This window comes from Clarias gariepinus, chromosome 5 (genome assembly GCF_024256425.1).
Source record: "Clarias gariepinus isolate MV-2021 ecotype Netherlands chromosome 5, CGAR_prim_01v2, whole genome shotgun sequence".
Classification (NCBI taxonomy): Eukaryota; Metazoa; Chordata; class Actinopteri; order Siluriformes; family Clariidae; genus Clarias; species Clarias gariepinus.
This window is the reverse complement of record NC_071104.1, coordinates 810,001-834,659: the sequence shown is the minus strand read 5'-3', so window position 1 is coordinate 834,659 and position 24,659 is coordinate 810,001. Positions and strand designations below refer to the sequence as shown.

Here is a 24,659-nt window from a genome sequence, read left to right as displayed (position 1 = left end):
TGAGGTATTTTTGCCCAGTCAGTCTTTATGTGTGTAAAGTATTTATTCAGATGGTATTGATTCAATTACAACTTAAAGAGGTCAACACACTGAAATAACTTTCTGTTTTCAGGGAAAAACGGGAGATAAGCAGGAAGTGGGCAGTAATTGGCGTTAAGCATTTAAAGACTTTTTTTTTTTTTTTTGCTTAAACAAACTTGAGTATTTTACCCAACATCACTGGAGGATGTTTTTAAGGGAAAAAAACTTAATTCCCTCTCAGGGGACGTTTCATATTTTAACTCAAGCCCGTCATTTACCTTTAACCTTTGAACCCTGAAGTGCTTTAAATGGGGCTCATCAAATTCGACACGGTGACCTTGTGGGTTGGAACACGGCCGTGTTCGAGGGGAAGGAAGGCCTCAAGGCTGGACCAAGTGTGCAACTTCTCGTTGCTTGTTGTATTTATTTAAATAAAATTAATGAGTTCTTAATGAAACATGAAACAAACTCCTGCGTTTATTTCAAATACAAATCTTTTTTTATAAACTTCACAGAATATCACTTCGCAGCCTTTCCACCCGGATAAAGAGGAAGAGAAGTGTTTAAGGTATTAGGCAGGAGGTAAACAGTCAGTTCTCAGAGTTGTTGTGTTGGAAGCAGGAATGGCAAGAGTACGGACCTGAGTGACTCTGACACGGGCCAGATGGTGGCGTCTAGACGACTGGGTCGGTGCGTCTCCAAAACTGCAGATCCTGTGGAGTGTTTGTGGTCTGTCGGAGTCAGGACCTACAGTACCAAAAGTGTTCTGCATCGTGAAAGAGTACGGGTTAAAGATCCAGGTACGGCAAAAGTGCTATTTTGATGTGATGATCGGCGCAGCATGGGCCGAGCCCCGGCTCCACCACGGCACCTCTCAATGCACTGGAGGACGAGGAAAACGTTTTCACGTGCACGTGTTTAATGTCTCGTAGAGTTCAGCTATTGGTTCCTGAGAATCGTTTTAAAGAGAGCTGCTGTGCCTGAAGCGTCTCTTGAAAAAAGACAGTTTTCTTGTTTGAACTGGAGCACAGCCAGGGCGGAGGAGATAAGCCCGACTGGTCCTGGTCTCCATTAGAAACGGACAGAACAAAACAACGAGTGAAAAAAATGTCAAGTGGCCTTTCATTTTCAGATATATATTTTTTTTACTAGTCGCTGAGTTTAACAAGAAGCACGCCGAGCCTCTGGGCATCTACACGTCTGTTCAACATCAGAAGGAAAACACAGATTTCATCAGCAGCTGAAAGAGTAAATGGGCTTTAAAAAAAACATCAAAAGTGGACTTAAATTAGACCTTTTTTATCAGAAAAAATATTTATCAAAAAGGAATCTTTATTAGATAAAGTGCGGGATTATTTTAAACAGCCTGCTAAACTAAGAAAAGTACATTTGTTAGCTAACAGATAAAATTTTAGCTTGACAGCACGGGGCTAACCAGTGAACCGTTAAGTGACGATAACAGCTTTTTTCATGCCTTGTTTTCAAAATAGATCATTTATTTTAAATAAAAAACCTTTAAAACTTCTGTTTAGAGGGCTTTAGAAAAAAATGACAAAAGCTTATTTAAAACTTTATCAATATTAATAGAAAACTGCTTCCTAGAAAATGTGCTAATCTGTATAAAGTTTACTAGCATAAACACGGCTAAGAAGTGCATTGATGCTGTCTGTTATTCCATTTTGATTATACTGAAAGGAAAAACAAACAGATCATTAGTTTTAAAGATGAGAAATCTAAGGCTTTTTGAAAGTAAAAACCTCCAGGAAAAAGTTTAAGTGAATAGTTTAACTGTAACAGTAAATTAGGCTAATTAGCATAAAAAAAAAAGCTTGAATTAGCAAACTGAAGCAGTGATAGTGAGATTTTAATTCAAAATTCAGTTCAAACTAAAATGACATCAGTCAAAGAAAATGTAGATTAATCAAAAGTTTGGTAATTTTCTCTTTCTGAGAAGAAAAAGTATTTGCTGCTTGATATAATTCTTTATTAAGTAGCTAGCTGAAACTCCATGTGTATACAGAAATACAGCAAATATACAGAAAGTCCTCTACATACAAACATTCGAGTTATGAACTTTAAAAGATACGGACAAGCGTTCACACATGTTCAGTTGTGGAAGTTAGGTCACATGTCCGGCAAACATTGTCACGCATGTGCAGCGTGCATCCTCCACACGTGAGCTTACGCTGGAAGTGAGCATAAAAAATTAGCAGCGATGAAGCCGGTACTGCTAAGGATCATCTACGAATGTTTATAGAACCACGGTCCATTCATATCTGCAGAAATTCATAACTCGAATGTTCGTAAGTCGGGGACGACCAGTACATAGACCATGTGTGTTGGACTCACGAACAAACTGGACTTAAGAACGAGCTCTAGGAACGGAACTCATTCGTGTGTAGGGGACTTACTGTATCAAATTGTAAGTTTGTAAGTAACTGTGCAGAATCACAGTTTTACAAATCGTCACTAAGGTACCGTGATATGATATTATCGGCTGATTTTCATCCCTATAATAATAATAATAATGCTTAAGTAGAAAAAAACTGAAGCAACTGAGGTATAATTTTATTACTGAATAATATGTACAATAACTAACTGCCAAAAATATACCATAATTTACACTTTTCATTTTATACAAATTGTTTTTAATAGGAGTTTATAGTTTCAGAAAAAAATATGAGTATAATTCACGCACAGAGACACACAGACACACACACACACACACACACACACACACACACACACAACAAATAACAAAACAAAAGTACACACGTAAATAAATATAGATAAAGCAAATACATCAGTTTAATCCAACCCAAAGGTATGAAGTTATTAACTAACAATATATATACGCAGTAATGTTCCACATTCAGGATCTCTGTTAATCTGTTAGTGAAAAACTCCAGGCATGCAGTTGAACTCGGGTTTAAATCGTGAGGACGGAGACGTTCTTTAGTTATTAACGTTTTAAAATTCCACTTTTCTGGAGATACATTCATCTGTTCACATGGCTCTGGAGAAGGTAGGAAAATATTTTAACAAAAAAACATACTTCAAGTCTAGTACCTTCCAGACCCGGGTTCTGGCTGAAGGAAAACTGGACCAGTTCCGGAAATCATACTGAAGTGAAACCGTCTCCATGAGGAGAACATGGTTCTGTAACTTTAAAGCCAGGAGAACAGTGCAGAGTCAGTGCTTTCAGAAGGAGAACCAGTCTCACTTCTGTAGGAGAACCACTCTGGTACCAGTTCTGTCACTATACACAGTACAGACAACAAAGCAGAAGAACCAGTCCAGATGCAGATGTCCCTATACTAGAACCAGGCCTGACCTTGTACTGGAAGACTTCAAACTAGTTCTGTTCCAACACCAGAGCAAGAACAAGAACCAGTCCAGAAAGTCCTGAATTCTGCCATCAGGATCATCAGTGTTTATTCCAGCAGGAGAACCAGATCAGAACCGAACCCAGAAGCAGTTCTGAGGTGGAGGAATCCGTCCAAGAGATGGTCGGTAGAACGTTAAAGCTTTCTGAAGGTTGACTCAAGGTGTTCTGGTTTCTCAGTGCTTTTCAGACGAGTGCTTCTGATGTCCTGAGTGCTGATGAAGTTTGGGCCCTGGGAGAAACCAGAACTGGATCAGGACTGATATATATTGACATACGGCGTGTTGAACAAACGTGCAGAGCAGGCGGAGCAGACGCTTAAAGCCAGCTTAACCTGTGTGTGTGTGGAGGAGCTTACTGTGGTGCAGGGCTGAGGTAACACTGGGTGTGTGGAAAACCTTCATGGTAGCTGGACCTTCTCCTGCACTGGTGATGACCTGCACCTCTAACCTGTAGGAGGACGCGGGCCGGAGATTCACGACCTCCAGGAAGTTATGATCCTGAGGAGAAACGGACAACACGGTGAAAGAGGAAACTCCGTGAGGAAAGAGCATCAAACATCTGACTGCAACACACACACAGGAAGTGTCCTGACAAAAACAAAGCCAAACATATGGAGCGCTAACGTTCAGGAGAAACACGTCAAAACTCAAAGAATCTGATAAAAAAACATTACAAAAGGGGACGTCCTGAATCTTAAAAAACAGGAAGTTTGGATAAAACAAAAACAAAAAAAAACAGGAACTTTTGACTGTTAAATAATTCCTATTAGGGATGCACCGAAATGAAAATTCTGGGCCGAAAACGAAACCGAAATTTTTGGATGCACTTGGCCGAAAACCGATACCGAAACCGAAAATGGCTTCATTAAAAAACATGTTTAAAATATTTTCTTTTTGTTTGTATTAAAAAAATGTTGCATATTGCAACTTTGCTGTCCTCATCTGAAACTTTGAAGTGCTTCCAAACCGCCGACATACTCCGTGTTTGATGCGTAATGACAGCGCGAACGAGACGGGAGGATGGGAGAGGCGTGGCGACAATTTCGGCTTTTATTTTCGGCGCTTTCTTACGTTTCGGCCGAAACCGATAATGCTATTTCGGCCGAAAATTTTCGGCGGCCGAAATTTCGGTGCATCCCTAATTCCTATTGTAACAGGTGTTTACACACACAGTAACACACACACATAGTCTCTGCAGCGTCTCCAGTCACAGGCTGAACAGGGACTAAAATAAACCCAGTTTCACTGGTTCACCTGCACTGGTTTGACTGGAGGACCATCAGCAACGTCTAAAGAGAAACATGTGTTTGTTTTCTGTTTGTTTATTCTTCAGCAGACGTCTGATCAGCAGCCGCATGTCCCGTCTGGTGTCCGAGCGCCAGGTCACGCCAGAGCAGTATGTGATGTGATGTGATGTGATGTGATGTGATGTGATGTGATGTGACGTGACGTGACGTGACGTGACGTGATGTGGGCGGTCCTGAACTCACCGGAGGGAGGATCTGCGCCTGAGACACGAGGCTGTTCGGGAGGCCGTTCTCCCGGTTCACCACCGTCACGTCCGTCCACGTGACCTGGAGCCCCGTGATTGGCTGATGAGGCTGAGGGCGGGAGACGCGCCAGGAGAAGCGCCCGGTCAGGTTGTGGCCGTTAGCGGTGAAGGACGCGGTCAGGTTCTCAGGTTTGGACAGAACTTTCACAGCTACTGAAATCATCCAGAGAGACAGGAGAGGAGAGTGTATATGTGTGTGTGTGTGTGTGTGTGTGTGTGTGTGTGTGTGACTCAGTTAGGACGCAGCAGTGGGACAGTTCTCACCTTTCTCTCCCGGACAGACGATGTGTTTGTGTGTTTTGCTCCGCAGCGCGGGACAGGACGGCGTGGTGAAGGACAGTGTGCCGAGCTCCGAGTGCTTCTTGGCTCTGAGTGTGTGGACGGTCACTCTGTAGGTGCAGGAGAAGAGCAGGCCGGCCAGCTGGATGAAGTTCTCCTGAACAACAACAACAACACAAGAAAGAGTGTGTGTGTGTGTGTGTGTGTGTTTTCATTTGTTCATACTTTAAAAATATAAATGAAATGAACTGTAAATGATAAAGAGCACAAAGCAGGAGAGAAAGACATCTCCATACACAGCTTCCTGAAACAGAAACACTCACTCACACTCATTCACACACTCTCTTACACACACACTCATTCACACACACGTATTCACACACTCATTTACACACACACTCATTCATGCGGAAAAAGAGATGAGAGGCGGAGGAGGGACACACTCTGTCTCTCCAGAGTTCTATAGGACAGTGAGTGCACATTCCCTAGCAACCTGATCAGTGTGTCCTCAAGAATGTGTCCATCTCTCTCTCTCTCTCACACACACACACACACACACACACACACACACACACCAGTTTCCTGCTGAGATTGTGTACTCGGGGCTCCCTCTGTAACGTTACAGCCGCGTGAGTGAGCTCGTGTCCGTGTGTTAAACCCAGAGTGACGTGCGCACTCACGTGTGTGACGGATTTCTCCGCGTCTTTGCTCTGATTGTCGAGGCAGAGTTCAGGAGTCCACTGCACGTGGAAGCGGCTCGTCATGGGATCTGAAAATCATAAAACACTGTCAGAGGATGAAGAAAACACACACACACACACACATCATTACAAATAGAACGGCTGTAAACACGACACGTTCACTTCAGCTTCAGGTCCTGGTGTGAATCCTTCGTCTTTCCCATGGTGCACCTCGTGTTCGTGTACTTTGGGGTATTTTATTTTAACATCAGTGATATAAAAACATAAATGGGTGTTTGTTCTTCTCCAGATTTCCCAAAGTATGTGTGTGTGTGTGTGCGTGTGTGCGCGTGCGTGCGTGTGTGTGTGTGTGTGTGTTAGTGTTCCAGCTGAAACACACCTCAGATCCTGTTTTCTGTCGTTACCGAAGTTCACTTTATTGCACTCCTCGTCTAAACGCGCTGTTTTAGTGTCTGTAGCTTTAAATGCTAATGAGCTACTGCCCCGCTCGGCCACGCCCCTTCCATAAAAGTGCATTTTCATGGCCAATCAGAAAGCAGGAACGGGATTTCCCTGAAAATAGTGCCGTGAAGATGATGTGAAGAGGGCGTGGCTATGCAAATTGCCTGTGATGACATCACACCAGGCGTGACATATGACCTCTGCGATCACACGTATTTACAAACAAAAAAAAAGTGAATTTAGCATAAACGTGTTATTTTAATCAGTCTTAAGGCTCCGACTTTTAGCTAGCGCTAAGCGTGACTAGCTGTATTCTGAAGAGAGGACACTGAACCTGGCTTTAACGTGGAGACGTACGTCCGGGACACATGACATTTGCAGCTTTGCGCGCGATTCACTTCCTGCAGACGTCCTCGGACCCGAGCTTTCCGTTTAAACACTTTACACACACACACACACACACACACACACACACGGCTGTAGTGTTCGCTCCCCTCCTCCACACCACACCACCCCAGAGCAGCAACACCATGCTGCGTGTTAGCAACAACATTAGCTAGCTAGTCCCTAGCAACAAGATTAGCGAGCTAGTCTTCTCCAAGACATCTTGGTTTTCATTAAAAAAAAAAACAATAAGCAGTTACATCCCACAGATGTCTCTTCAACCAGAACCTCTCTAAACGTTCAAGGGATTTCCTTCATTAGCATTACCGCGCAGCCCTCGAGTCACGTCCTGGTTTATAGCGCCCTGAGGTTTTTCAGACTCTGAATGCTGAAAGTAGAAAACGTCTGAACCGTCTTATAAAACGGACTGAAGGGCCACGCCCTGATGCGCATTTGAGGTCAGATTTACGTCACTAGCTTTAGAGATAAACACGAAGTGATGGTGAAATGCTGCGGTGTGAACGCAAAAGGAAGCGAAGTTCACCTGCTCTGTTTTTCCAGTAGAGGCGGAGCTGCAGCTGTCCGTCCTGGTAGTACGGAGTCCCCGCCTCCAGCGAGCTCGCCGCGCTCCGCCAGAACGCTCTGCTCAGCTTCGACACCAGCTCTGCTCACACACACACAGGTTTATTATACAGTGTTATACACCACAGTGTGTATGTGTGTCCATGTGTGTGTGTGTGTGTGTGTGTGTGTGTGTGTGTCATACTGGCGTGCTCATTCTCCTGAGCGGTGCTGAACTGCAGAGTGGCTTTGGGGCTTTTCAGTCTGACTGATCCCCACACAGACACGGCCTGGAGCTCCACCGTGTACGAGCTGTTCACCGCCAGAGCGTCCAGAGTCACTGAGCTCTTCGCCTACAACACACACACACACACACAAATATATATATAACCACGTTGCACAAGTCCTGTCTCCAGTGTCTCGTGTGTGTGTGTGTGTGTGTGTGTGTGTCTTGTTAAAAGTTATGCATTTGATTGATTTAATTAAGAAAATAAAGTGTGCTGTTTATAGTCAGAAAATTCTCACGTCCACTTCAAAAAACACCTTCAGGTTTAAAAGCAGGCACTATTAAAAACATGTGTGTGTGTGTGTGCAGTGTGTGTGTGTGTGCATGTTTTGGAAACTTGAAGCTAATTGGGCTGGAGTTGGTTATCGACTGTGTGTGTGTGTGTGTGTGTGTGTGTGTGTGTTGCCCGTGGTCAGTAGAGCTACGCGTGTTAACAGAAACACTCGGCTTAAAGGCTTTGCTAAAACATCTGCTCGCGGTTACACAAAATAAAATCTAGTGTTACGCTTCTCAACCAGTAGCACTACTCTGTTAACTACCGGCTACAGAGCTCGCACAGTACCCCCATACACCCCCCCCCCCCCCCACACACACACACACACACACACCAGCATCAGTGAAGTTCAATTCAATTCAATTCAATTTTATTTCTATAGCGCTTTTAGCAATTTTCATTGCCGCAAAGCAGCTTTACAAAATCAAAAGAATTATTTAAGTTTGTATGAAATGTGAATTTGTATGAATCAAAACCTGCAAGTTCAGCCTTTACTTCTCACATACAGTGTACTGTACAGTGCAATTCTCTATTCTTCTCATTTCCCAGTGTTCTTGTTATTAGGCTGGGGTCGGAGTGCAGGCGCCCCTGGAGCAGACAGGGTTAAGGGCCGTGCTCAACCTGGCGGAGCTGGGGTTTGAACCAGCGACCTTCCGATCAGTAACTCAGAGCCCTAACACACTGCTTCTACAAACATTTTTTACAATCAGATTTTTGAGCACTCGAGAATGTGAGGCTTCATTAAGGCGTCTCACTGAACAATAACGAACTACACACTGACGATCTAAAGAGCCAATCGGATTATTTATGTCACTGACGTAAAGAGAATGAGATCAGTTAGCTCCAACCATATATGGTGTAAACTCGTCTGTCCTGAAGTTTTACACCTCTCCGTCCTCTCAGAAACCTTCCCCCCTATGCTTTCCATTTAGTTTGCGGTAAAGGAGAGTTCACCCCGTCCATGGTCTTTCTCCTCTTCTTCTTGGATGGAATTGTGTTTTTTCCAGCAGTGCTCCAGCTCCAGAAGATCTTATAATGATGGACGGGGATGTCCGGCTCTTCAGGAAGCGTCCAGTCCAGACGTGCCGTCACAACGCCGCCGCTGTCCATCGTCACGTTCACCACCCTGAGTCCAGATGGGCGTGGAGGAGGAGACGGATCTGAGACGGATAAAAAGAGCGCTGTGATGATGTTAACACTATGATGGAGCATTCAGGAGGCGTGGCTTTCAGCTGAAATGTTACAGTAAAAATTATTTGCAGGATAAAATAATCCTGATTCAGGCCTTCAGTTTGCTGAACTGTTAGATGTAGCATGCTGTTAGCAACATTAGCAACAAGCTACTGTACTGAGCTACAGTGTCACAGTGCTTTAACTTATTATAATTATTTAAAACTGTTCACGCTGTTATAGGAAAATAATTAATGATGAAAGTAGAGTTACTGGGCCTATCGTAAAGTACCACTCTAAAGTAGTACCCTAAAATACCCCCTAATATACCACCCTAAAGTAGTACCCTAAAATACCTTCCAATATACCACCCTAAAGTAGTACCCTAATGTACCCCCTAATATACCCCTTAATGTACCATCGTAAAGTAATACCCTAAAATACTACCCCAATGTTCCACCCTAAAGTAGTATCTAATGTACCCCCTCATGTACCACCCTAATGTACCCCTTAATGTCCCACCCTAAAGTAGTACCCTATTGTATCAACTAATGTACCACCCTGAAATACTCCATAATGTTCCACCCCAAAGTAGTACCCTAAAATACCCCCTAATGTACCACCCTAAAGTACCACTTAATGTCCCACCCTAAAGTACCCCTAATGTACCACCCTAAAGTAGTACCCTAAAATACCCCCTAATGTACCACCCTAATGTACCCCTTAATGTACCACCCTAAAGTAATACCCTAAAATACTAATCTAATGTACAAACCAATGTACCACCCTGAAATACTTCCTAAAGTACCACTTAATGTTCCACCCTTAAGTACCCCATAATGTACCACCCTAAAGTAGTACCCCAAAAAATACCCCTTAATGTACTGTACCACCCTGCTGTAGTACCCTTATGTACCAACTAATGTACCAGCCTAAAATACCCCTTACTGTACCACTCTAAAGTAGTACCCCAATGTACCCCCTTAATGAACCACCCTAAAGTACTACCATAATGTACCACCCTAATGTACCCCTTATTGTAACATTAATGTACCACCCTAAAGAACCCTCTAATGCACACCATGACATACACCCCAAAAATACCTGGAAGTACCAATTTATTGTACTAGCCTAAAATATCAGTTTAAAGTACCACCTAAATTACCACCCTAATGTACCACCATAAAGTACTAGCCTAAAGAACCCTGTAATGTAATGTACCACCATGACGTACACCCTAAAATATACCACACTTATGCACTTAGCCTGAAGTACCACCCTGAAGTATAGTTTGTGTTTTCTGCTGAAGTGGTGGTATATTTACAAGCTATTTGTACATTTTAGATTGTTTAATGTTTGTATGTTTATAGAACTCGTTTATCAATTCGAAATCGTTCTGCAGATCAGCTACAGTTTAGGTAGGAACTCTTGCTTTAACCCTGATCCCAGAGCACAAACTCTCTGTGTCTGAGACGTGATGTAAAGTCAGACGCGCACGTGGCGAGCTTACACACTCGCCAAATTAAAGAGTTCACTAGAGATTACATTTTTCACTTCCATCTGAAAATAATTGTCGTTCGGCAGCAGGCTAAGCTGAGGAGCGCTGGATAAATAAATGGCAAATGATGACAAATTGAAATCATATGAATGGCCTTGTGGAGAGAAATGCAGGGACGTAACGTGAGCTGATTCTGTGTGTGTGTGTGTGTGTGTGTGTAATTACTGCCAGTGATTCATGTCCCGCTATTTATGAACGAACTCAAGGCTGATTGCTGTTTGTCAGAGCTCGTGCTCTCATTTATTTCGAGAACTTTAACATTAACCTTCTCACGAGACACACACACACACACACACACACACACACATTACACTTACACCCCCAGAGCTGCTGGATCAGGAAGTAAATCAGCCAATCAGAATCCAGACTCAGCAGGATAAACGAACAGGTTGACTTTGAACTGATATCACTGCAGACTTGTCCAGGCGTGTGGCATGTGTGTGTGTGTGTGTGTGTGTGTGTGTGTGTGTGCGCGTGTGCTCCGGTTAAGTAAAATTAATTGGTATAACTTGTAAAGAAAATCTAGAGATCTGGTGTGTGTTGCAAACACTCTTTCATGTGCCTTTACATTAAACACACACACACACACACACACACACACACACACTAATCAGGGGCAGAGGTCTTAGTGAAAGAGAACAGACAACTTACCTCATTTCTTGGCGTACACACACACACACACGCACACGCACACATATATAAACACACACACACACACACGCACACATATATATACACGCACACACACACGCACACATATATACACACACACACACACACACACACACATAAAGTCTGCTGTGTGTCAAAAACACATTGCTAATTTGAATATAATTAATTTAGCACTATGATTAAATTTGATGATAAAATCACTATAAAATCATCTTATTAAACAGGAATGATGAACACACACCTCTGGACGAGCGGAAGTGTTTGCTCGGCGCGGTGAAGCCGCGAGTGCCGTGGATGTTAACCGCCGCAACGCGGAACTGGTACCAGCGCGTGGCTCTGATGACCGGCAGCTCGACCCGCTCCTCTGTCACCTGGAACACACACACACACACACACACACACACACAGGATTAAACAAGTGTGTAACGTACAAAACACTTCACAACAAACACAAAGGAATACACAGAGAAAGTAAACAAGACCAAACACAAAAAACGCTGGTTACCATGGCAACCATGCGACAAAACTGGAAGTTTATTGTGTCGTACGTCACAAAGAATAAACTTTTAATCTGCATCCATTCTGTCGCCGCACTTTCACTGAGTGTGTCGACGTTTTAATAAAACATATGTCACATCAGCGCGATACAGCATCTGGCCACAGCTTTGTGTTTTCATTAGTGAGGGGTCGTTCATGAACGTTTCGCTCTTTTTTTAACGTGACTCGGCAGAACGAGCAGTCGCGGGGAGTGATTTGTTCCCTTTTTAGTGTTCGTTCTTTTGTCACGTGACTCCCATAGACGCTATGCCGTGCAATAGATTCAAAAGAACGGATTCGGACTAGAAGACTCATGAGGAGAACCGCTCAATTCTGTTTATGTTTAACGCACTGCATAGCATCTATGAGAGTTAAGTGACAAAAGAACGAACGACTCGGACCAGAAGATATGATGGTGAGCTGCTCATTCTGTTAATCATAATACATCATTAGCTGCATAATATTTTAATTACTGGAATTATAGCCAAAATTTGTGTGTAGAAGTGTTGAGGGTCTGTTGTGCAACATTTTATTTTATTTTTGATCAAGAAAATGAGATAAACTCAATGACTTAAAAAAAAATCGTTCATCACTAAAAAAGACCCTGGACAGGGTGCCAATCCATAGAAGGGCACACACACACACTATGGGCAATTCGGGAACGTCAATTAACCTTACCTACATGTCACGGGGAGAACATGCAAACTCCATGCACACAGAGATGGGACTCGAGCCTGGCCGGGAATCGAACCCAGACCCTGGCGGTACAAGGCGACAGTGCTAGCCACTACACCACTGTGCCGCCTTCTTATTACATCATTTAAATAATATATGCATGCTTCGATTATTTAAATATTTACAGTTACATTATTTAAATATTTATACTTAAATCATTAATTTCATTTTTATAGTCACTCATCATTAAAATATTTATAGTTACATAGTTTGCATGTTTATATTTACATCATTTGAATCACATTAATTAAATATTTATAATTACAATACTTATATTTCTGTATATACTTAATATAAATAAAATGTCATACCATGTTACTTGATATTTTAAATATTATAGCTACATTTGCAGTTACATTTTTGTATTCATATCACATTTGCATCATTATAGCCACATTAGCATTATTATAGCAGCATATGCATTTTTATAACTATATTTGCATAGTTGGATTTGTATTTGCATATTTACAGATACTGTATAGCATTTCTGCATTTATAGCTCCAATCAGGTTTTATAGCTATATTTACAATGTTTGGATTTACACTGGTATATTTACAGTTATTTATTGTGTAATCATGTACATTTACACATGCCATAAATACCGTATATGTTAAAGATGATGTAAGTCCACATACAGTATAAAGATGACGTGACACATTAAACAGCACCACATGTTTTTGATGTTAATTCTGCACTTCATCTCATGAAGACTTCTCTTTTAGATTTCATTAAACAGAAACAGCAGCGCCTGTACCTGCGCCACATCCTGCCACGCCGTCGCCTCGTCTTCGCTCGGGTGGATGCCGTGATTCCAGCGCTGCTGCACGACGTAAACCACCGGCTCTGCTGAGATGTTAAATTTTGAAGACCAGCGGATTTCCAGACGTCCTGACGACAATTCGAGGAAGGTCAGTTCACTCCTGGGCTTCAGAGGAACACCTAAGGAGCACAGAGGACAGAAAGCATCGTTATGTGATCTATTCACACAAACATCATCTACCTGCTGCTTGCGTCTTCCCGTTGAAGAGACTCCCAGCCTTCCTTACAGTTCTAATAGAGTTTGTTCTTAACTGTTTTAGCAAAACATCTGGACATATTCTCCTACACCAGAAAGTTCATGATGTATCATTTAGTATGTTTTTTTTTTACCAAAGTGATGAGACAGACATGCGTAAAGAAGCTGAAACAACAACGTTTCCATGTGTAGTAAACGTGGTTATGTACATGCTTATGCAGCTTTAAGTGATAGAGAGATGTTCTGCTGTTTAATGTTTAAAAAAAAGAAAAGTGTGAAGACAGGAGGAACACCACCTTACTGCGCTACCCTCCCATCCGTCCTTCAGAGCTCAGAAACCCTCTGGCAGAGTCGCTAATGAAACACAGCTGTAGCTCGTTAGCTAAACCTCCATAAACACGCCACTCTGTCAGTCACTTTGCCAAGCTATTTGTTTAAGTTCTGCACCGTGGTTGTTTCTTACTCCTGATTCATCCTGAAGGTCTGTAACAGTCTGGCGGGAAACTGCGAGGCCTCGTCACCACTAAAGCCTCAGAGAAGCTGATAGAAGAAGTGCATCGAGGTACGCAACCCAATCATGCTCACTAATGAGCAGCAAAAGTACGACAGTAACGACAGCCACGGCCTGCACACCGCTTCCACTGGTACCTCACCGCATGAGGTCGAGTCTTTCACATACTCACGCTTAATGTAATAAACACGTAATGGAGAACAGGACAGCTGGAGTCACCAGAAGCCACCTAGCCTCCAAGCAAGAGGTCTGAAATGGCAGCGTGGGATATAGAATGTGTGTGTGTGTGTCTGTATATGTGTGTATAAATACACTTTGTGCTGACGGAACAGTGTGATTACCTGCTGCGAATAAAAGCAAACGTGTTAAAATAAACTGATCTGAACCTCACGTCCACGGTGGCAGGAAGCAGAACGTCAAATCTGTGCGCTCAAAATATCCCTGCTTTATTTGTAGCTTCCACAACCATGGCTGTAACTACCCCATTGTGTCTGAAACAGAGGGGTATTTTACTGCGTATTATACGCAACTTTTATAGCCCAGCCACAGAACGTTGCTGGAATGAAGCTCCAGTTTTGTTTAGTTTTTTAAAAAAACGCATCTGACTAAGTACACTGCTCATCTGAACCCGTCGTGGATTCCTAGCCGTGCCACGTACCACGTGTCCCCACCACTGACTCGTCTCCGTTCCCTAAGCAAGGTTATCATAACTGTCGCCTGACCATGAGTTTTATATGAAGTTCATTCATGCAACCTTCTGATCTCAGGTTTCACCTCACTGGCCCAGCTGAGCCTCGGTTTTTCATGAGGCACTTCTGGTTTCAAGGCACTCATCAGGTTTTAAGAGTTTGAAACTCAGTGGCCTGCCACATGTCTGCCACATGTCTGGCTCCTCCACATGATGACATCATACCCTCAGGTTGAAAGGCCTGATGGCTAAATGAGAAATTCATTATTTTAAAGCATTAAGGGACGGGTTCCAGGTGCCACTCCAACACAGGAGCCACAGTAAATTGGATTGGTGGAGAAATACATTAATAAAGCTGTGGATCCTAGTGTGTGAATTGAATTGAAATTGATTTGTGTGTGTGTGTGTGTGTACTGAATGTATTCTTCTATAATTTTCTGTTTCAGCAACAAGAACTTACCCTCCTGGTGCTATCTGCTAAGTATTGAATGTGGTGCCTAAATCTATGGTTACCTGGACCTCCATCGTGGGTTTGTGAAGAAGCCTCCTCATTACTTCAGGACACTGTGAGCATTGATGTAACTATGCTTAGATGCTGTTCAGCTTCATTACTACAGCTTGAGCTGTCCAGACTTGTTTGAATTCTGCAATAAGAGACCTTTAAGTTTGCTCACGGCTACAGACCTGCGGCTGTCCAGACTTTACTTCCAGATCCAAAAAACAGTCTAGATCTCAATCGGAGGAGACAAATCTGCCAGGACAGGGGTGAAGGTGGTCACATGACAGCTCATACTCGGATATCCTAGAGCTCAATGGACCAGTATGTCCCCTGATTAAAAAAGTCTCAAAGGCTGTCTGATTTCTGTTTACACAATCAGGGCACAACTTACTCTTCTTACTCAGCTCACGGGGTTCAGTTGATCAGGGCTCATGGTTCTACTGGCCAATCCTTGATTTCAGACTGAGTATGCCTCTTAGTCCAAACCTTCCAGAAACCCTGCACAGCAGTTTGTCAGCGCCACTGTAACCATGTTCACAGATTCAGTTGCAGCGCCAGTTAGTGAATTCCTTGCTCTCACCATCTGGACCAGCCTGATGGAACCATGTCACTCACTTTCATCTGCACCTGTGTGTACTGTATTTCATGGATCTCCTAAGGATAGCTGTGGATCATCTCACTTGTATAGACTACTCAATAAGAGTCTTACTCTGGGCCTGATACTGTACCTGAGACACAATTCTGTCATCCTGAAAATCTCGTAAACACACTCTGTACTCAGGTTATCTGCGCTCTGTCACTCCTGTATGCAGTTATCATTTATAAACTGGAAGGGTTCCCCTTTAGAGTCCGGCTTTAATCGAGGTTTCTTCCTGGTATCATCTCAGAGGCTTCTCTCTCGCTACTCTCACCTCCAGCTTGGTCATTATGGATCTTCTTACTCCTGTTATGCTGCTCAATGCCTTTGTCTATTGTAAGGTTTGCTTTTCTTCTTTGCGCATCGGAGCGTGGGAATCAGATAGGAATGAGGGCCTTGCCAAAAGCCCAACAGTGGCAGTTTACAGGGGCTTGAACCCCTGAACTTCTGTTTACCTACCCAGAGATTCGGGTTAAAGGTCGTCACTTAAAGGTACCTTAAAGCAGATCACACAGGGGGCACTGAGATCTTGTTCTACAGTCATACGCTTTACCTCTGAGATACTCCCCCATGAAAGAGCTACACAAACAAATTAAAAATAGATTACGATGAGGTTCCTCACTGATCTGAGGAACATCCCATGGCCCATGGCTACTTGTCTTGTCCTGACAGACATGACGAGACCATTTACTGACTCAGAAGATTATTGGGCATCCCTTGAATTTGGATTAATGTTCAAAGATCTTTAAATTAATTTGAGACGAGAGGACTAGCTGAACTGTGACTAATGTGAGATGAGGGAAGGGGGTGGGGCTTCTTACACCATTAGTCATATTCTGTACAATATACATATACTGGTTGATTTGTCTGCCAAACAAAAGAAGAGACTTTATTTGCCATATTTTATATTCACTCATTCCAGCGTGCATACACTGATGTTAATGCTGCTAATGCTAATAAAATTAATTAATTGAATAAAAGAGCTTGTACTGCTCCTACACTGCTCCTCAGGAGTAAGCTACACACAGCAACAAACCTCTCAGCAAACCCCTGGAATAAATAAATTAATTAATTAATAATCAAGCAGAGCAGTGAAGCAAGAAAAACGCCTAATACTGTTAAATGGCCAATAAACAACAAAGTCAAGCGATAAAACAGAGGTAGAAACAGAACACCATGCTGCCCGTGGGACCTGAGGCTCTCAGCGGTAGAAAAGAAAGAAAAGGTCACGTTCCATTCCGATCCTTTGTGAAGGACACGCCAGAGACGAAGGTCCTCCACCTGCAGGTTCTCCACATCTGACAACGATTTGGGACGCAATGCTCAATTTCAAGTTTAATGCTCTACAGCTTTACACAAATTACACCCCCTCCAGCCCCCCGAGAGGAAAAAGGGAAAGGAATAAAGGAAATAATTATTTGCTTATTGTGAAGAGGTGAATATGTGGTGACCTGTAGAGACGAATGAGAAACAACAACAAAATCTGAGTTCTTTTTGGCCAGTTCACAACCGTGAAGTGTTCATTGTTGAGAAAGGTTCCTGTGAGATAGCTGTACCTTTATAGACGTTCCTGGGCGTTTGACAGGTCCGCCCGCAGCCGTTTGAGCAGCACTTCTTGTGAGAGGAGCAGTGATCGTCGCTCTCGCAACTCTCCACGCACGCGGCAGCGAATCCGGACGCTCGATCCGGAGCTGGACACGCCCCCTGCTTTACCGTTTCCACCGAGAGGAAAAACTCGCAGCTCACCACACACTCTGACTGTTTATTCGGGAAGACAGACTGTAAAAGGACAACATGGAGAAGATCAGAGCATGGTCACTAGGCACTAGTGTAATGCGTTAGCGATAGCCTGAGTGGAAAAGCCGGGGCTTACCTCACACAAATCCTGACACTCGTTCTCGCTGAGATCCCAGGATGCTTTGCAAGGCTCGAGACACTGAAGACAAACAGCAGAAAGCAGAAGCATATGCAGTGCCATGTGAGCCAAGATGACACTAGTCGCTGAAAGTTTCACAGGATGCTAATGTAGCATCTGATTAGCACAGTTCAGAACAATGAAAAAGTGAAATGAAAGAAGGGAAGAAAAACTGTTGCAGGAAATTTTTCAGTAGAAGCATTTTTTCCTGGTCAAAGGAAGCATGGTTCTTCTTTATAATAATAATTAATAAATAACAGACCAAACAACAACCATTTAGAATTGCTTAAGGAAATGCAGCAAATAATTCATTGGGATAAGTTAATTCTATTACGTATCGTGATAATTTAGTGTTGTGATTTGTGTATCTCCACACCGAGGTCTTGTGATACTACAGCTTAATCTGGAGTTTGTTTTGGTCTGTAGCGTAGTGTTTAAAATAGTGCTTCATTTCACAATTACGCATCTAATGAAATTAATTATATAATTTTTTTCAAGAAAATGTAACATATACCTTGTCTAAAATCTAAACAAATGCAAAACAATTAAATTTGTGTGCCTGATGTTTTGTTTCATTTACATGTTGTTTATAATTTTTTAAATTTGAAGAAATTTTTAAAAATTGGAGAGCATTAACAAATAATGCAATAACACACACACACACAAACACACACAAGCTTTCAAACATTTACAACAACAGAACACTTTTCTACAAAGCATTAGAGCAGTAATCCTGAGGAACGTGGGATTTTCTTCTGCTAATGAAGCGAGGCTTCTCAGCAGGTGGCGTCAAACGCTAAGTCTTAGCTTTAATTATTGATTTAAATGCAGCCGGAAGAAACCAACAACAAAGAGGCCTCTCGAAGAGAAAAAAAGAACGACCAAGAGAGAATAGGAAGAATGAATTATTCATGCGACCCACAATCGGAGGATCGTGGGTAATTTATGAGCGGAGTGAGCGAGCTGGAGAAGGCTAGAGCACCGCTCTATTAACCACCAGCGTATTAAACCACCAGCTCAGGTCAGAAGTAGCTCCGGTACACGCAGAGTGTAAGGAATGCATTTTATCAGACAGAACACTTTGACTTCTCTTAAATAAATACATAAACCTGTTTTCTTATGGTCCATTAAAACATTCAGTGCAAGCTAGCGAGTGTGTTCTAGCCACTGTGGCCTGGTAGTTCTGCTTACGTTACTTAACACTCAGTGTAAACATAGGAATATGTTATACAGTATATAACAGAATAACTACACTGAGAAACTATACAGGAACTGTAGGAGTTCCTCAGGGTTCTGTGTCAGGCCCGACCTCATCCACACACAGAGGATTTTAATTGTTACACTTGGGCTAACTCTTATATTCACAACTCACACACACACACACACACACACACACACACACACACACACACACAGGTCTGTCATACACTATTGTTAGAGAGGTGGGAATGTTTGTTCAGTTTGTTTCCTAACTGAAAGTAACAAAGTGTGTGTATATTGTACTAAGTTCACTTTGCTCTCACTCGTCTTCTTATTAATGTAACCAGCACTTCTCACACATTTCAGTCTGTCTGCCCATCCGTCTGTCTGCTTATCAGTCTGTTTACCTGTGTCTGTCTGTTCGTTTGCCCATCTGTCTGTCTGTCCGTGTGGCCATCTATCTTAATGTCTGTCTGTCTGTTTGTCTGGCCAACTGTCTGTCTGTTTATCTGTCTGCTTATCTGTCTGTCTACCTGTGACTGTCTGCTGACTTGCCCATGTGTTGACCTGTCTGCCCATCTATCTTTAAGCCTCTCTATCTGTCCATCTGTCCACTTGCTGTCTACCCGTCTGTCTGCTGCTCTTTCCACCTACTTGACTGCACTAATAAACGCTAAGAGGGAAAAAAATCTCTAGTTGTTTTGTAACGCAGATTTTGTATCTCAATAGAATTTAACCAGTCTCTCTCTCTCTCTCTCTCTCCTTTGTCTGTCTATCCTCCTCTATAAAAGCTAAGTCTTTTAAAAGATAAAGAAATAAAATGACCAAAAAAAGGACAAAAGCCTCAGTGCATTCTGGGAGGCCAATGTTGGTGAAACAACATGTTAATGAAGGCCACGTTACCCTCACCCCCTCTCTCTCATTCCTCTCTCTCTATCTGCTTACTTAAATTTTCCAGTACTGAGAGGTTGTATGGAGCGGTTGTACCGAGCAGTTGTACTGAGAGGCTGTATCTCCTTACCACTGTAAGGAGGGAATGCCACTCTTTTGGAGGAGCTCTTGAATAAAAGTCATGACCTCTGACATTTTCACCTCCTACAGGTTCTTGCGAAGTTTTGTGTACCTCTAATGTCCACTACATGGCCATAAGTATGTGCACCCCTGACCATCACACCATTCCAGGTTTCCACCCCATTCCCCATTACTGTTATGATGCGCTTCACTACAGTAGAGTGATTTGTCCAAAAACATTTTTCCAACACAAATGTTTTTGGACAAATCATTCTTGAGATGGAGGTGATGTTGAGTACTTCACATATATATCTCGACCAAACTTCACGTATACACTTTATAGCATAAATCTTGAAAAGACTTAAAATGAGACTTAAGAAGAAGGTTAAAATGTGAACTAGTCGGTGGCGTTGTTCTCACAGCGGCCGAGAGTTGAGACAGGCAGCTTGAACGACTACGAAGCGCGGAGAAAGCGCTAGCTGCAGCTGGGAAAGTGGACGTTTCGAGTGCCTCTCTACCGTATTATACTCGGGTTCACATTTCAGGGACTGAACATGTTGCTAGGCAACAAGGTAATGACATTTCACATCAGTAATAAATGTCAGTTCTCAGTCAGCTATTAGCTCAGGATAAGTGCTTAGCTTAACACTGGTTATTTTTGTCCTTTCTGTATATCTGAACTTTAACACTGTTTGAAAAACAAATCATTCACGTCACAGAAAAAAAGCACGTAAATGGAAACTGACGTGAAACGAAATAAAGCATGAGGAAATAAAAGGACAACCTGTCTCCGGCTGTTTATTTCCCGGGCCTGAGTCCCCCCCCCCCCGAGTTACTGACGTTGATAAAATAAACAGAAAAAAAAGTGCAGCAGTAACGTGACTGTACGTCTGAATGACGTCACCCGAACGTAAAGTTGTGTCTCCGGTGAAGAATAAAAATCATTAGAGCTCAGGTCAGGATTATGGCATGCGGTTGTTAGTGGTGAGCTGAAGCAGATCAGTGTGTGTTGCGTGATTAGAGGGGGTCATTACCTTCGAACACTGCTTGTGATTCTGACACCAAACCAGAGATCCGTTTCCCTGCAATAAGAAAAAAACAAGCAATGAATATCCCAGCATTGTAGCTGTGTCAGAAACATCTGGGCCGAGTAAGTCGTACAGGTTTATACGAATGTGCATTACATAAACCCGCAGACTGAAGCGATACAAACCAAACTGCTTGATCAACGTGAAAACAATAAACTGCTCGCGTTCATCATCAACTTCAAAGGTTTTCTGGACCAGAAAATAATGACTATTATCTCCAGAAAAGCTTGGAAAAGTATTTTATCTTTAAACAGAGTGAAGTGTGTGATGCGGTGCGCTCCGACTCGCTGAGAGGCTGTAACGTCCTCTGTGGTTGCTATGGTGACCACGGTGGGTAATAACATGTTGCTAGGGTGATCCAGGTGGTTACTTTGGCGTTGCTGTGTGGTTGCTATGGTATTTTAGGTGGTTGACTATGTGTTGCTACTGTAAGTGGTTGCTATGATATACCAGATACCAGTTATTCCAGGTCCAGGTTTTCTATGGCACTCCAAGTGGTTACGTTTCCTGTTGCTATGTGGTTGCTATGATATTCCAGGTGGTTGACTATGTGTTGCTATGTGGTTGCTATGGTATTTCAGGTTACTGTTATGTGTTGCTTATTGTATGTTATACCAGGTAGTTCCTAGCACATGGCCAGGTATTTAATATTCTACAGTGTTTCAGGGTTACCTGAATGTTGCTAGGTGGTTGCTATTGTATTCCCCCTGAGTGTTACAGTGTTTCTGGTTGTTTGATGAAGTATTCTCCAGGTAGTTGCTGGTCGTCCATAGTCAATGCTGAGGTACTCAGGGTGAAGTTAGAAGATGTCTAGGTGATTGTGTAAGCATTTCAGGTAGTTGCTAGGCCGTCACCACATGGTTGCTACGTTGTTCCAGACAGTTGCTAGCAGGATGCTGTGGTATTCTACACGGTTGGAACGGTTGTGGTGCCATGTGATGTGTAATTATCTTGAACATAGTCGAGTTGACCAGGTTCTGAGTAGCTCAGTAGGAAGGAGGAAGGCTGGACCTACAGGACATTCCTGTCTTCATTTCCAGGGAAAAACAGAACTCTAATGCTTGCTAAGTGGAAACTGCTGGATGCTTGAATGATGTGGTGTTAGCGCTCGGTACGCTGTGGCCGTGCCCTAAGCATCTTTATGGTGTTTATCTTCCCTGAGATTAAAGTTTTAGATGGAGGGAGAAGAGGAGGAACGAAAGGCTGAATTTAAAATGCTATATATTTTATAATTCCCGATGGATGAGTGGGAAATCTCTGACACGCCTTCAGCTTCATAAAAACAAAACGGAGTCGTATCTCAGGCGTTGGGTGTTCCCCGTCTCCGTCCGTCAGAAAGCAGCGTTCCTTTAGCAGCACTCAGGTTCTCAGTGGAATGTTACACTACTTCTTTATTTTATTCATTTTATCTCTGTACAGACGTTGTCCTGCACGCCGGGGACGCCAACAGTCGCTAGCTTAAAGAAACCGTTTGGTGATTAAAGGTCTCGTTTAGTGATTAGCTGGAAAGGGGGAGTTAGCAGACACACACACACACACACACACACACGACATCACACTATTACACAACCACATACACACACACACACACACATGACATCACACCAGTACACAACCACATACACACACACACACACATAATCTCAGACCATTACACACACACACACAACATCAGACCATTACACACACACACATCAGACCATTACACACACACACACAACATCAGACCATTACACAACCACACGCACACAACATCAGACCATTACACACACACACACACACACACACACACACACACAACCTCAGACCATTCCACAACCACACACACACACACACACACACACACACACACAACCTCAGACAATTCCACAACCACACACACACACACACACACACAACATTATACCATTCCACAACCACACACACATCACACCATTACACAACCACACACAATCTGAAATCAGTAACAATCACACACACAACAAACAAACAAACACTCAGGTCATTACACAACCACACACTAGTGCTGCATGATTTAATTGATTATGTAAATAAACCACTCCGAGTGCGTGTGTGTGTGTGTGTGTGTGTGTCCTTAAGAGCCTAAACCAAGTATAACATTAGTCTTCATTCATTCAGGCTTTTTAAAACACACACACACACACACACACACACACACACACACTTCACGTTTGATTCGCTTCCCAAGCGATCCGGTATTAAAGTGAACTCGGCCTAAAGGACTTTACGATGTTTATCTTTCCCTCAGTTTGAGACGAGAGATGGAGAGAGAGAGAGAGGAATGAAGGGATGAATTTAAAAGGCGATATATTTAATAACTCCCTGAGGACCGGCGGGAATTCTCAGACACGCCCCCGGCTTTAATCGGCCCGAGAATAAATAATCAGACGTAAAAGCGTAATTTTTGTGAAACAGAGCGCTTCTTTCACTTGGTGTTAGAAAGAGTGGGGTTTTACGGCGCGGGTGTTTCCCACTCTGTGTGTGTGTGTCACGGGTAAAGTGCACACACTGAACACCTCGTTTATTTACACTGTGTTAATAATGACTATTACTCAGTGCAGTAAGTGCCCGTGCTCTACACTCGCTCCATGCCGATCAGGCGGAAAGGATCTGACCGCTCTGACACCACATGGAAGGAGTCTCCAGTGTCAAAGGTACAGCTCAGAACAGGAAGAAAAACCTCAACCGAATGTGATGATGTGATGAGCGGTGGTGTGATTGAGTGTCACGGACCGTTAGTTTCATTATGTGTTTTTTTCATTTATATTTTATGCTGCTGTGTCTAGTCTATTAATTATTAAATATTCAATTAATGTTAGACATTGTACTGTATAAAACATTCAGAAGGTAGGTTCTGTTTCTGTGTGTGTGTGTGTGTGTGTGTGTGTGTGTGTGCAGGCATTTGACCCTCCTTACTAATTAGACAAAAGAGCCAGGGGGTTTGTTTTTGCAGCTGACCCGATCCTCTAATAAGCACTTGAAAGGAGTGTGACCTGCGCGGCCTGCACAACACACACACACACACACACACAATCAGACAAGGAGTCGACTCTTTTAGGTCACACTGAGAGCTGACTCATATGTGTGTGTGTGTGTGTGTGTGTGTGTGTGTTTAATACTGTACTTTATAAGTGTTGTTATGTTGTTAGTTAAACTGTAGAGTAACACTTAGTTATAAGGAGTCGTCTGGGATCCGAATGAGTCGACTCTTCTAGATGAGTCGAGTCAAATCAACTGACTCGATGAACAGATACAGTGTGGAGTGAGTCCTCTACATAGAAATATTCAAGTTACGAACTTTAAAATGTAGGAATAAGCATTGACAGGAGTTAGATCACGTGTCTGGCGTACATCATCACGTGTGTGCTGCTGAGAAGCGCTGAGAGATAAGGAAGGAGAGACGAGCGTGAGGACATCAGCTCGATTCTCAAGGACACTGTAGTGTACAGTATAATACACCGTGTATAGACAAGTGTGTGAGGAGCCTGGTACATAGACACTCTGTGTGTGTGTGT

The 24,659-nt window shown here is 42.9% G+C and overlaps 1 protein-coding gene across 2 annotated transcripts in view; it reads right to left on the bottom strand.

Moving 5' to 3' along the window:
* Positions 1-2,738: 2,738 nt before the first annotated feature.
* The window catches only part of LOC128524301 (anosmin-1), a 24,427-nt gene continuing 2,506 nt past the window's right edge, over positions 2,739-24,659 (bottom strand). The window contains exons 2-14 of one of the 2 annotated variants that reach the window (XM_053496809.1): positions 21,070-21,117; positions 17,783-17,845; positions 17,466-17,688; positions 13,314-13,498; positions 11,528-11,657; positions 8,841-9,046; positions 7,532-7,679; positions 7,310-7,429; positions 5,920-6,008; positions 5,225-5,396; positions 4,899-5,113; positions 3,765-3,906; positions 2,739-3,638 (exon numbers count right to left, since the gene is read on the bottom strand). In XM_053496809.1, coding sequence (XP_053352784.1) covers positions 3,583-3,638; positions 3,765-3,906; positions 4,899-5,113; positions 5,225-5,396; positions 5,920-6,008; positions 7,310-7,429; positions 7,532-7,679; positions 8,841-9,046; positions 11,528-11,657; positions 13,314-13,498; positions 17,466-17,688; positions 17,783-17,845; positions 21,070-21,117 — 1,797 coding nt within the window. In that variant the 3' untranslated portion in view covers positions 2,739-3,582. The remainder of the gene's footprint in view (positions 3,639-3,764; positions 3,907-4,898; positions 5,114-5,224; positions 5,397-5,919; positions 6,009-7,309; positions 7,430-7,531; positions 7,680-8,840; positions 9,047-11,527; positions 11,658-13,313; positions 13,499-17,465; positions 17,689-17,782; positions 17,846-21,069; positions 21,118-24,659) is intronic. The other variant, XM_053496811.1, reaches the window with a different exon arrangement.